The sequence below is a fragment of the Crinia signifera genome, chromosome 3 (assembly GCF_055691185.1).
Source record: "Crinia signifera chromosome 3, ASM5569118v1, whole genome shotgun sequence".
NCBI classification, from domain to species: domain Eukaryota; kingdom Metazoa; phylum Chordata; class Amphibia; order Anura; family Myobatrachidae; genus Crinia; species Crinia signifera.
In genome coordinates, this window is record NC_139219.1 from 12,522,105 (window position 1) to 12,536,734 (window position 14,630).

The window sequence follows — 14,630 nt, forward strand, 5'->3', positions numbered from 1 at the left end:
GCACATCATATACAGCCAGAAAAAATGCCAAATATAATGGTGTTGGCTGACTGTGGTTATCAAGGACCCTCAACAGTTACTAAAGAGCAATTGTCAATGGATCACTTGTATGTGGGTAGGGTAGCATTAAGATACACAGAGAGAGCGTTACCTCTATATGACTGTAATCCCAAGTAAGCAGCAGTTGTGAGTAACCATGGAGACAGCTCCGCACTATTCATATGTGCGCCATTGTGGAGAGACACTTGACATACAGTAGCATCTACATTGATCATCAACAATAAAGAGGCCCGAAAGTAAATCCTACAACCCTTAAAGCCAATCGGTTAACGACTGGGACAGATCAAAGGCATATCATACAAACTGTATCCTACCTTCCATTGCTGGTTAGATACCCTCTGCTGCATAGTGTACCTGACAGTATCGTGGACGACGATCCTGCTCTCATCAGGTAGTGGGTATAACACACTTCTAGATGACCGGTCGTTCTCCTCTACACTAATTCATCCTCAGCAGGACAGCATACCACCACCAGCCATCGCCCCACGGTGTGGCACGAAATACTGGCACGAGTATTAAAAAGTTGTAATATCCGTGATGGAGGTAAGGAATGTGCGTTGTATAATTGAACATTAGGATGAAATAAAATGGTTTTGAAAATCATACACATAATTGATACCTGAATAAGGTGTCGACTCCAAACCTGTAGAGCGAGTGTAGTACAAAGCAGAAGATGACATAGAAATTGGGTCACAAAAGATCAACTACTCACCATATCCGATCCATTTATGCCGATGTTGTCCAAGGTTGTATTTTTATTCACATCGTCGTCGTCATCCAGTAATATCAGCTGAACGTCGCGGTCAGCAACCTGTGATGTTGAGAGGCTTGTGTTCTCATTTGCTGGCTGCCCTTGAACTGTCGGACTCACGTTTAGGTTATTGAGCACAGAAGCAGAGTTATCCGCCAAGGATAATTCGCTCTGGTTTGGACTAAACAGCGATGGTGGCAAATCATTCAAATTATTTTCTGTTAAACTGTTCAATGGCTGATTAAGCACATTACGTGCTAGTGGCTGCTTCTGCGCATCAACAATCTGCTGAATGAACGACTCTCCATTAGCATTCCCGAATGCGTCATTAAGAGGGTTTTCAGATTCATACTTATTTGTGAATTCAACAGGAGCCACTTGCTGTGGTTGCTTCTGCACATCAACCGTCTGCTGAATGAACGACTCTCCATTAACATTCCCGAATGCGTCATTAAGAGGGTTTTCGGATTCATACTTATTTGTGAATTCAACAGGAGCCACTTGCTGTGGTTGCTTCTGCACATCAACAGTCTGCTGAATGAACGACTGTCCGTTAGCATTCCCGAATGCGTTATTAACAGGGTTTTTGGATTCATACTTATTTGTGAATTCAGGCGGCTTGCTGACGGGAGCCGCTTGCTGCTGCGGCCATTTTTGCCCAACTTGGACACTCCCGCTGAACTGGCTGCTTGTTGCCGATCTGGGGGGCTGGTTAACGTGGTGATAGTACTGCGGAACCGTCTGCTGTAGGAGTCTGGGTGCTCCGGGGGCCTGGGTTACCATTACTGGCACAGTCACTTTGTAAAGTTGACCTAAGTTTAAAAAAAGATAAAAATATGTGTATTCAATCATATCAGTTCTATGCAGAGGAGAGTAGAATGACCTCCAATTAATTAGTATACAGTGTAAATCTGCAGAGTGATCGTACTTTTTTGAGTATGCGGCCATTAGGTTGACAGTGTCTAGGTCCCATTTAAGCTCAAAAACATACAGGTTACTGGAATAAGTAACCCTATCAATGTATTTTTTGCATTCGTGGCTGCCACCACCGATTCGCAAGTGCGATTCGCACGCAGGGCCGGTGAATAAATGTTACACAGTAACATCCAATCGCAGCCTAGTGGGATCCACCCACATCATTCGATGGTCGGCCACTATCGAAAGATGTGGAAGGTGCATGCATATGTAAGGTTGCAATCTTACATATGCATGCAGGCTGGGAAGGAAATGGGCGGGCAGCTGACATTCGGTGAGAACATGAGAACACCCAGCATTCTCAGCAACACCCATGAAACAGGCGTTCCCATACGCTAATGGGGCCATCAGACGCCACCCCCCACCCCCGCACATGTGCAGAAATGCGCAGGTGCACGGCGCAAACATCGGACCCCGCGCAAACGCAGGCAATCTGCAAACGGTGACACAGGACCAGCGAGGACCGTGAGTTACACCTCAAGTCCAAAGCTTCATCAGAAGCTGCAGATGCTTAGTCATCTCTACCTGCGTCCATATAAGGCTGACAGGCAGCAGTGTTCTGGGTGCATTCAGTTACTGCAACCATTCCAGCTTGTTTAATGCGATACACAATCTTAGAGATCAGCCAAATTTATCCTGGATTAATGCTGTGTGATACAAAATACTACTAACAGCTAATAACCCAGTTTATGTGTTCATAGCCTCTTGGCTGTACATGACAGCATACCGTCACGATACAATTTAATTACTAAGCTACAGTATATGACATTTATAGAATGGAGAACAAGAAGGAGGGATGGGCTGAGGGGTTATTGATTGCGGGGATTCTTCCTTCATCAAATATGTTCAGGCTGGATCTCGGGGAACCCACTGTCACCCCAGGCCCCCAAAATCTAAATTCAGCCCTGAGAACATTTAGAAAATCTTATGTTTAATAACAAAACCTGAAAAGCTAGGACTGTCATTTACAGCAAATCACAGGTTTATTTTGTTCCTTTAAAGCAGTGGTTCCCAAACTGTGTGCCTAGGCTCCCTGGGGTACCTCAGGACACTTGCAGGGGAGCCTTGGGTTGGTGGACCAGGATCAATTCATATTATTTATGGACAATGTACCAGGCAAAACCAGTGCTGGTGGCTGCCAATCATAATATATGTGGACAAACAGAAGCCAATCCTGTCCCTCACCAGATAACTGTGACATATACACACAATGCATTTCATTTCATATTTTTTTTCTGAATTTCTCAATAAGAAGCATTTGGCCTAGGGGTGCCTTGAAAATATTTTGATGCTCTCGGGTGCCGTGATTCAAAAAAGTTTGGGAACCACTGCTTTAAAGATAAGACCATAGAGGGAAACACACAGGGCATAATTCATGTCCCACCAGTAATTTAAAAAAAAGGTCTTCACTGCAATTAGCGCCCGTTTTTACCAGTTTTCAGGTGAAAACATATAGAGGGGGATTCAATTATTCCCAATATTTTTCACAAATAAAAAAAATATATATATGACTATCGCAATTTTTTTCTTTTTAAACACAGTGGGCAGGATTCAATGCTCCGGTGAGCGCGGCACAGAGTTCTCCATTTTTCGTTCGCTGTGCATTCTCCATTTTTTTCTACCCCCTGCCATGCCTCCTGCTCACCCTATTCAACGCGTCAGCAGCTCGCCGCCCCTGACGGCGAGCATTGCTCAATGCGGCGTACGAGGAGGCAGACTGAGCTGTTGTAGGCAGTGTTCAAATATTGCGGAGATATGCAGAAAAATGCAAATTTGCCAAAAAAAACTATTCTATAGCAGCTGATGTGTGAAAAACTGTGTATGTCCTCAAAGTCCAAACGAAGGTATAAGGTAGGATAGGTGAATTATGGGTAATAACTGAGGTGAATCATGGGTAGAATATACAGTGAGAAAAAAAATGCATCATGGGGGGGTTGTCAAAATATATTGTTTAATATATATTCTAAAGAAAAAAATAATGGTACTTGTTTCCTAGCACGGCGCCCGTCGTGGGTGATCGCATACCTTAAGTTAAGGTAACTTAAGGTAAGCGATTGACGCGACCGACCCGATATTTTGCTATTTTTAGCCTTTTTTCCCCCCGTCAATAAAAAAATCGTGCTGATCGCGACCATTGCATGCCATTATAATGGCATGCGATGCGACCAACGCGATTTTACATAGGGAGTAATGTTAAATTAGCCGTCAATGACAAAATCGCATTGATCGCGACCATTGCATGCCATTATAATGGCATGCGATGCGACCAACGCGATTTTACATAGGGAGTAATGTTAAATTAGCCGTCAATGACAAAATCGCATTGATCGCGACCATTGCATGCCATTATAATGGCATGCGATGCGACCAACGCGATTTTACATAGGGAGTAATGTTAAATTAGCCGTCAATGACAAAATCGCATTGATCACGACCATTGCATGCCATTATAATGGCATGCGATGTGACCAACGCGATTTTACATAGGGAGTAATGTTAAATTAGCCGTCAATGACAAAATCGCATTGATCGCGACCATTGCATGCCATTATAATGGCATGCGATGCGACCAACGCGATTTTACATAGGGGACAATGTTAAAAGGGCCAATGGCCCCGATTTTTTATTGTATAGGCACTCTAATGGCCACCCCAGTATTGATGCTAACCGGAAGCGTGGCAAGCGCAGCGAGCCCGCGAGGGGCGGCGGTATGCGTCCTCCGACCTTTTCATAACGCAATTTTTTAGGTCCCGATGCCAGCAATTAAAATCGCTGGCGCCGTGCTAGGAAACAAGTACCAAAATAATATAGATCCCTCAAATAATAAGAAAATAGACTTATAAGTACGTAAGATCAGTTCACCTAAAAAAACATGCCGAGAGGAAAACGGAGAGGCAAGTCCGCCCCACCCCCCACCCCACCCAAATGTACCATAAGAAAACAACGGCGAACAACGGTGATGACCAAGTCGAACAGGGCAAAGCTCTCCGTTTATTTTTGGCAAACCAGGAGCGTTGAATAGGGCGATGAACATTTTTGGAGGGAGGACTGTCCTTCTCACCCAAAAAAAAAAAAGTGAACCTCGCCGAAAAAAAAAAAAAAAAAAAGGAAAATGGGACCGTCGAATATTGCCCATTGTGTTTTTTTCCAGATAAAAAAAATCCCATTGTTAGCTTAAAAAACATACAGGTTCTGGAATAAGTACCCTATCAATATATTTTTGCATTCGTGGCTGCAGGAAAAAAAAAAAGGGCAGTTATCAGGAATTTTGTTTTGCCTGCCTTAGGGGAGCTGAAACAAAATCCCTGATAATGGATGCTATTGTGGCCATTTTAATTACTCCCACAGGAATTAATTAGCTGCAGAATTTTTTTTTTTAAAAATGGCAAATTGAATTCTCCGATAGAATCCGCAATAAGTTCCAGGACCTAGGTGTTTTTTTCGGCCTGTATTTAAAATGTGCGGGTAGTGATTATCCCAATACACGGTGGTCTGTGTTATGGGAACGCTGCGTCTGTGTTGCTGAAGTGTACACAGATGGTCAAATCAAGCATGATAGGCCAGGGGTGGGCAATTAATTTCTATAGGGGGCCACATGAAAAAACTGAACTGTGTCAGAGGGCCAAACCAATGATAACTTGAACTTAATTGTTCAATACTAATTTTCTCCCATTATAAAAAGCAGCAAATTATATATTGATAAGATGGTACTGGTAATCAGAAGTTTAAGAATATTCTGTAAATCTATCAATTGTGGTGTAGAACCAAGAAGAAAATATACGGGTCAAGTGGCCACAATGGTACTGGGCATTTTTTCCAAGACGCCTCTTGTCGCTTATGGTCTTCATTGGACCAGTGCAGTAAATGCACACACCAGAGTAATTGGGAGAGAAAACCAGGATGAGAGAGGTGCTAAATCTGCTTAGCATCAGCTAGGACTCCGCAAACTCCTCCCCTAACAATCTTATAGGACAGGAGAAAAGCACAAATAACATTCTTATTTTGACTTTCATCGGTCTCTGGTTGTACTTTCTGTTTTAATATGTTTAGTCTATCTAAATTCAGTTATAATAGGAATAAGCAGTAAAAGGTTGGTTTTCTTGGAAGATGTCAAGTAAATCATATCAAAGCCTAATAACTTTGGATTGTTAGGGGGATATTCAATCACCGGCAAGCATCTCCTGAGGGGGAGATGCCCGCCGGGCCCTATTCAATGCGGTCTTCCCCGACAGCATTGAGCAGGGTATCTCGGCAGAACGAGCCCGACACCACAAGCTGTCGGGCTCGTTCTGCCGAGAACGGCCGGGAAGTGACGAGCTGCCGGCTGCAGCTCGTCTCTTCCCGGCCGCAACCCCTTCTTGCTCCATGGCAGGCGGGACATTGATGTTTTCGGTCGAGCTAACCGAGAATGGTACTGGGTCACGGCGGTCGAGCAAGCTCGACTGCCGTGACCTTCACATTGAATACCCCCCTTAATGTTAGAAAGCAATAATACATTATATTAAGGACAGAACTATTGCCGGAGGAGTGCACTGGGGGGCAAGGTTTCAGAATACACTGCACTCAGTCAGACAGGAAGTGTTTTCTGTCTGATCTGAGCACTGCAGTGAGGAGCCGGGATCAACATGCAGCCATGTGCCAACCAACAAATGACGGTGTAATAAAAAGTTAATATAAGGGGAGTGGGGGATGCAGAAATTCTAATTACAGATGAGGAGGAGGGGGTGCTGTTAAATAATACCACTACAGGGAGGGGGCTGTTAATAATTATATTATAGCCTTTCACCACCGCACGCCGCAATGGCCCTGTGTGGTGTGCTGCTGGGGGGCTCACAATAGTGCAGACGGACATCTGAAATATCACGGCTTCCCACAAGCCCATCTGAGCTCACTGATTGGCAGTCGTAGTTAGCGACTGGCTGCTGGACCGAGAGCACCTATTGGCTCACGAGCTTGCGCCATATTTCAAATGTCCATCTGCGCTAGTATGAGCTGCTCAGCATCATAGGAGCTGAGCACACACCACAGAGGGCCACGGCGGTGACTGCTCTCCTCACCTGCACTAACATGGGAATTCTGCAAGGGGTCTATGCGTAGGGTTACTACTGGGGGAATTATGGGTGTGGCCTAATGTGTAATGGGCATTACGTGGGTGTGGCCTAATGTGTAATGGGCTTTACATGGGTGTGGCCTAATGTGTAATGGGCATTATGTGGGTGTGGCCTAATGTGTAATTGTCACTACAGTGTGCGGCATAATGTGTACTTGGCATTACAGTGTGTGACAATGTGTACTGGGCATTACATGGGGCTCTTTCAGATGACTATCCCAGGTAGGACCCAGGATTTTGATCCTGGGACCAACCCTTTCACACTAAGCCCGGGACGCCCATTATACACAGGGCAATCCGGATTTAATGGGTTGTACACACACTCCGATTTTGACATGTTTTCGATTTTGCTTCTAGAAGCAAAATCGAATTGATGTGTGCTCCCGTTTTGTCTAAATCGAAAAAAAAATAGACTGTGCGGGTAAGACTATATCGAATGCAATCTTTTAAATCGAATGTGTACACTGTGAAATCGATACCGAATCGAATGTAAAAGTACAGATCTACTGCCAAATTGAATGGAAAGATCTAATGCGGAATCGAACATCAAATCTAATGCAAACCGATGCGTGTGTCCACGCCTTAACCCGACTTATAACCCAGGTTGAATTACCAGGTTGGGTGACCTGAGTTGTATTGAAAGGAAGGTCACTTGTAAATTCCAAACTGTGCTTAGGAAAGTAACAGACAGCAATGGGAACTTCTACAGACACACTGGTCATTGTTTATATTCCCATATAGCCCATTCATTCTTTTAAATCTGTGCGGTCATAATTGCAACCATCAGAACTTTTGCCGAGAGACCAGCAATGTACGCGAAGACTCGCAATTAGCTGGAGACTCTTAGCTGTATTTAATAAGGAACCGAAAACTATTCTATGTAAATGCTTTTGTACTTACAATTACCCAATACAGTAACCTTCCTATACACGACTAATCTCTTATTTACTAAGAATGTTCTAAATAAATAAGTAGATTCTGATGTTGCCCATAGAAACCAAATCAGAATCTACTTATTTATTTAGCTTATTTTAGAAGATAATAGATCTGATTGGTTGGCCATAGCAACAACCAATCTTCAAAGGAACTCCCATCTCACTAAATATATAGGGTAGTCATAGAGAAATATGCTGCAGTTCCCTGGTCAGATCAGTGCGCCAGTTTAGAAATGAGACTGGGACATATTAAGTTTAGAATGACCTTGTAAATTAGAAAAAGTGTTGACATATTACACTGCGCTGTACACGGAAGGGGCTCATAATATGACCCCATATTCAATGCCACGGTGAGCGGCTGGCAAGGGGGTTAAAAAGCGAGGATCGCAAAAAAACAGCAATCCTCGCTGTTTAACCCCCTCGCCCTATTTAACGTTCCAGGGGAATCCTTGCTGTCACAAGACAGCGAGGATTCCCCCAAACAGCAACACAGTGGCTAATGCAGCGAACCCGCTTCATTTAGCCGTGGGTTTCGCTGCTTCTGCAGCCGCACACTCCGATTCCCCCTCGCTCAAAAAAAACGGAGCAAGGGGGAATCAGTTGAATACTGATGGGGCAAGCGGTGACACTGAGCAGGCAGCCCTCACCGCTCGCCCCCAGAATTGAATACTCCCCATAGAGTGAAAGTCTTTGCATAACGCACCGGAGCGTAGCGATGACTCGCCATAAGGTATTCTACTACAGCAGAAACGGCCCACTTACCGGACGCCGTCTGCACCGTCATTCCAGCTGGTAGGTGGATGGGATATGTGATGCCAGGGGGCAAAGTAAATGTACCACTTGATCCAGTTGAATTCTGAAAGCACATTATAATATGAGATTACCATTTTCATAGGAGATTAAATTAACAATTAGACACACATGCTCATATATTTTTTAAAGAACTCCAGCTTATCTTCATTTTTTATAAAAACATAAAAAACAGCCGCAATACTCAGCAGAACACACAACACAGGACCTCTCCCCACTACCAATATACTTCCTCCCCGCTGGATCCTTCTTGAAACCGCACAAGCACACCTGTACATTTCAGGGTTTCGGTATGCGGTGCTGACATTTATCGTGTCGGATTTCTAATGCTGGCACGGTCGTAATGTCGATACTGACCTTGTCAAAAGTGGTGAAATGTCGACATGTTTAGAATTGTAACTATGTAGCCATTTCAACAAAATGTCGACATCAGAACTGTGCGATAAAAAGGAGCAAGAGATGCTGAAATAAACCTCGGAATAACATGGAAGTGAATGGTTTCCCCTGTGCGGTAGTGTTGTAGACATAACGAGAGGATTAATTCTGGATTCTTAGAACAATTAGATGCGCAACTCAAAGGGCTTGTCTGACGCCACACTGAATAAGATGGAAAACATTTCCCCTATCATGAACTATGACAAACACAGTGAAAGTTGTGGACAAATAGCCGTCACTACTACGGAAGACGTACAGGAATGCGTCTCTCTACGCAGCCCACCACAAAGAAACTATGGGCCTAATTCAGATCTGATCGCACAACTGCAAACGATCATGCCGGGTGATTATCTATAGACTGCGCATGTGTCCATCCTGCGATAAAATCCTACTACTTTCTTTTCTGATCGCTGGCCGAACGCAAGGTGATTGACAGGTAGCCCGCGTTTGTGGGTGGTAACCGCCCGGTTTCTGGGAGTGTCATGGAAAATGCAGGCGTTGTAGGGGAAGGCGTGTGACGTCAGCTCCAGCCCTGATCAGCCTGGTTCTAGCGCAGCCACTGAGTATTGGACTTCCGCACAATAAAAAATCATTTGAGCGGATTGCGAACGGATTTGCAGCGATTCGCAGACTTGGACTGCAATATGTTCACAAGCCCTAAGCAATTTGCAGGCTTGTGCAAGGCGGGATTTCACTGTGACGGGGCGGTGTACACCTGATTGCAGGGTTCCATCTGTACAGTAATCATGTACACAAGGCTTAGAATGGTTCGTGTAGAGGGGTTTATTTAACAAACATAAAAAAAAACCTGCAGAACAAGATAGTATTGCAAAGTATTGTCATACATCCGTTAGCACTAAACTTCCGTTATTTCCTACTTTTCCCAAGCAGTGTTTTGGAAATAAAGTATGAAAATAGCACACGGACTTATTTACGTTGTAAAACCGCTTTACTCCTCTGTGCCAATAAGTGAAGACACAAAAGGATTATTTTTACGTTTTGGGTCTTGAAATGATCGTGTTCTGTTGAGCTGATCTGACTAAATGCACGACTGGTGATGGAAGGACTTGTTACACCCTTTTTACGGTATCTCAGAGGGACGGTATCAATGGTATTTTGTTTCAGGCCATACAAAACAGAAATGTCTTTTCCATGTGATATTTGAAATATTACCGAGGAGGCGGCAGGCAAAAATCCAATAATTTATTTTTATTTTTTAACATTGTTTCTAAAATTTCATTCATATAATTCGTGTCGCCCAGAAATCTAACCTGCAATTAAAGCAGTTAACTGCTTGAGGGTACAAATAAAAAAAGTTTAGGTTAGCAAAAAAATGGAATAATTAAAAGGTGGGGGGGGGGGGGGGGCAGCAATACCCTTTAGTCTACATGCTTGGTTGGCCAATGGTTCGTCCAAAAGGCAAGATGAATCAATTATCGATTGACTGCGCACAGATCGTAGTGCACATGCGCAAGCCAAAATAGAGACAAAAATAGCACCGGGATCCAATCGAAATACACTCACAATTTGATTGATAAGAGGCTGCATTTGTGAGTTGCAACTGTGCATTTTCTGGGAGTGTCAGGAGAAACGCAGGAGTGCCCCGGTGTTTTCAGGGAGAGTGTGCGTGACGTCAGCTCAGCCTGTCTCAGTCTCAGAATTCTGGAAGGGTCAGAGTTACGCAAACTTGAACAGTCTGGGAAAATCCATTGTGAGCGAGGTGCGTGTGGTTTACAGAGAATTGCAAATAGCGATTTATTCACCACTCGCTCACAGATTTTCACAGGGCGACTTTTTTTGTCTTCTGAACCCTCGATTAGGATTTTCATTTAGCAGTACCCCCTCTTCTCAACTTGAAATATCCACAGTACTTAGGAGTGGAGTGGAAGTGAGCGGTATGCGTATCCTTATGTGTATTCTTATATTAAGGAGTAGTGGAGGAGTAGTGTGCGGTCAGGAATCTGCTCCCCCTGTGTCGGTTTGCTGGCTGTTACTGTCTCCGGGGTTCCCGCTAACACCTGTAATATTAATGCCGCTCCTTCCTCCATCCATGTTCGTGCGGGGCAGATGAACGCTGATGTCTGAAGGCAGCGCGGGTAGCTCCGAATAGATTGCTGGTCGAGCAAAAGCACAAAAGACGCTGATGACGGAACCGGAAGTGGTGCAAAGTGGTTTGTCTCCATGACCGTGAGACGACGACTACTTTCTTCATTATCAATCATTTTTTAAAAGTGTCCCCAACTGGTTTATCAGGTTGGGAACCACTGGACTACCAGAACGATATTTGATTTCCTTTGTAGAAAGAATTGCTGCACTGGGGAGTCAATCATTTCGTTAAACACAATAAATCTAGGATTTCTTTTTTTTTTTTTTTTATATACCCAAAGCTTTGTTCTGAGCTTTATTTGCACAGGACAAGGAGACATTCAATTTAACTAAAAACTGAGAAAATGGGATTGTTCTAAAACATGTTTACTGTAGTATAAAACCCTAAAGTCAAGAACAATTGAAAAAGTAATATCAGTCTATTAAATTACTGAGCGACCTAAATACACCTGAAATAATGAAGCTCTCCGTGGCCTACTCTTACAGTAGTGATGTCATCTAAAGATATCAGACATGGTTCAGAACGTTGGTGCTTCTACATCTTGCAGCAGGGAGAAGACCGAGCTTGTGTGATTGGCTACCAAGTCTTCAACACAAGTCACAACAACTCATTGAAGTTTTCAACAACAGGACTTTATTTTGTAAAACGTTGTGATAACATTCACTGTTCACATCTACTGTGGGATCCGGTCAGCATACCGGTATTCTCTATACCGGAGTCCAAATCACGACACCGGTGATAAGACCGACGCCAGAACTCTGACAATGCCAGTCCCAGAATACTGACAGCCAGTTTACCCTTATGGAAGCCGAGGGGGGAGGAGATCACCGTGACCGGAACACAACTGTCATCTTGCCACCGGCAAGCTTCCGTGTATCTAAAGGGCCGCTGTCGTAACATTGGTGTCAGCCTCCTGATTGCATATGCCACTAAATAATGCTATGGCCGCAGACAAAGGAAAGGAAAAGACCGATTCAGAGCTACGCCAACTTCCCAGGTATCGGGAGTCCTCCTCTCCAAATGACACCTATCACCCTCCAGCCTTACTGTGTGGAGGGGAAGTGAGAAGGCTCCAGGCCCACTCTTATGGAAGTGAAAAACAGGTCTGGGCCTATTCCTCTGGGCAAGAATAGTGTCACCCCCTCCAGTCTTATCTGTGTATGTCCTATTGCCACGGATTTGTTATTTTCACATTGTAACCAACGTGGTGCACCCAATATGGCTGCCTGGTGCGCTGTGTAGAATGGAAAATGCTTGGTTTGAATGAACTTGCCTAGTATGTCTCTCTGTCCCATTATGTGTCATATTCTAGGCACTGCTGATCCTGCCCATGGGAATCCTAATTAGTGTGCCTTAGTGGATCAACAGAGCAGCTCCAATGGTGTATAAGGAATGAAGTTGAATTCTATCTCTGTACAGTACAATGACACTAATAAGTGTGACAGCCAAACACAATTAGGGGAGCGTTCCTCCTGCCATGTTACCCAGCACAGACACAGCAACGCTCTGTAGTACAATGTTCTAAACTTTATCATGTCAAACACAGAAATAGGAACAAAAGGGAAATATCCACCTACCAGGTCTGTTCCAGCAAAACTTGAAATGTTTCTGCCACCTTGAAGAACTTTAAACAAAGAAAAAAGTAAAAAGTGTGTTAAAAAACACAAGAAAAATCCATTGGTGCAATAATAAGTATTTATATACAGTATGTGTAATTACAATGGCGTCCGCGACATACAGTAATACCAACATTTCTCTACATAAGTAACAAGTACAGGCAAGGACATTAACTGAACCTCAGTGACCTGGCCCTGTATGTGTCCACATGTCCTCTCACCCTAATACCCCAACACCTGACATTGGTGCCCCAACTCACACCCTTATACCCCAACATCTGACACTGATGCCCCAACTCACACCCTAATACCCCAACACGTGACACTGGTGCCCTCACACCCTAATACTGATGCCCTAACATACCCTTATACCCCAACATCTGACACTGATGCCCCAACTCACACCCTTATACCCCAACACCAGACACTGGTGCCCTCACACCCTAATACTGATGCCCTAACATACCCTTATACCCCAACATCTGACACTGATGCCCCAACTCACACCCTTATACCCAAACACCTGACACTGGTGCCCTCACACCCTAATACTGATGCCTTAACATACCCTAGCCCCTGATGTCCCAACTCACACCCTTATACCCCAACACCTGACACTGATGCCCTAACTCACATCCTAATACCCTAATACTGATGCCCTAACATACCCTTATACCCCAACACCGGACACTGATGCCCCAACTCACACCCTAATACCCAACACCTGACACTGGTGCCCTCGTACCCCAATACTGATGCCTTAACAAACCCTTATACCCCAACACCTGACACGGATGCCACAACTCACACCCTTATACCCCAACACCTGACACGGATGCCCCAACTCACACCCTAATACCCAACACCTGACACTGGTGCCCTTGTACCCCAATACGGATGCCCTAACATACCCTTATTCTCCAACACCAGACACTGATGCCCCAACTCCCACCCTAATACCCTAACCCAGGAATGGCCAGCTGTTGTTGAACTACACATCCCAGCATGCTTTGCCATAGTTTTATCATTCCCTAATAGCAAAACTGTAGCAAGGCATGATGGGACTTGTAGTTTCACAACAGCTGGAGGGCCATAGTTTGGACATGCCTGCCGTAACCCTCGACACGGATGTCTAATTCACACCCTAACCCTCACTCTTAATCCTATACCCTAAAACAAACACCATAACTTTCACCATTAATCATAATACTATAACACAAATACCCTCACCCTTAATCCTAATACCATAACATAAATATGCTATCCCTCACCCTTAATCCTAGTACTTAATCATTACCCGTGACGCTAATACCCTAAAGGTGCATACACACTAGGCGATTTGCGGCACCTCCGATAACATTATTGGCGTTGCCACAGAATGGAAGATATAGCGCTAATAGAGTGAACATCATTAACATAAATGGGACCCCGCCAAACGCGCATGGTTAACGATATAATGGGTACACACTGAATGATATGCACGATAACAGCGTTAACTATGTTGTTATCGTCCATATCCTTAACGATAATTCTATAATCTAATCTAAATTTCTCTGCACGTGTTACATCTGCCCCACCTGCAGCATGGTTTTGTCCGGTTGAAAAAGCTTTTGCGATCAGCTGTGAATCAGCCCCAATATACTCACCTCTATACAAGAGCACATAATAAAAGGCCAATTGCTGTGGTTTGGTTACAGACTGCAAAATAGGATCACTTTGACAAAACAGACGACGGTTAGGACCATCCACGTTGGCAGATCAGGTGCATGCAGAGACAGCCCCTGTATGTGGGACAGCAGGCGCCTGCGAATATTGCTAGGAATACTTTATA

At 44.3% G+C, this 14,630-nt stretch overlaps 1 protein-coding gene across 1 annotated transcript in view; it reads right to left on the reverse strand.

The window, feature by feature from the left end:
• Nucleotides 1-14,630, reverse strand: part of GTF2A1L (general transcription factor IIA subunit 1 like) — a 58,583-nt gene that overhangs the window by 28,161 nt on the left and 15,792 nt on the right. The window contains exons 4-6 of the mRNA XM_083175276.1: nt 12,761-12,807; nt 8,594-8,687; nt 773-1,623 (exon numbers count right to left, since the gene is read on the reverse strand). Coding sequence (XP_083031402.1) covers nt 773-1,623; nt 8,594-8,687; nt 12,761-12,807 — 992 coding nt within the window. The remainder of the gene's footprint in view (nt 1-772; nt 1,624-8,593; nt 8,688-12,760; nt 12,808-14,630) is intronic.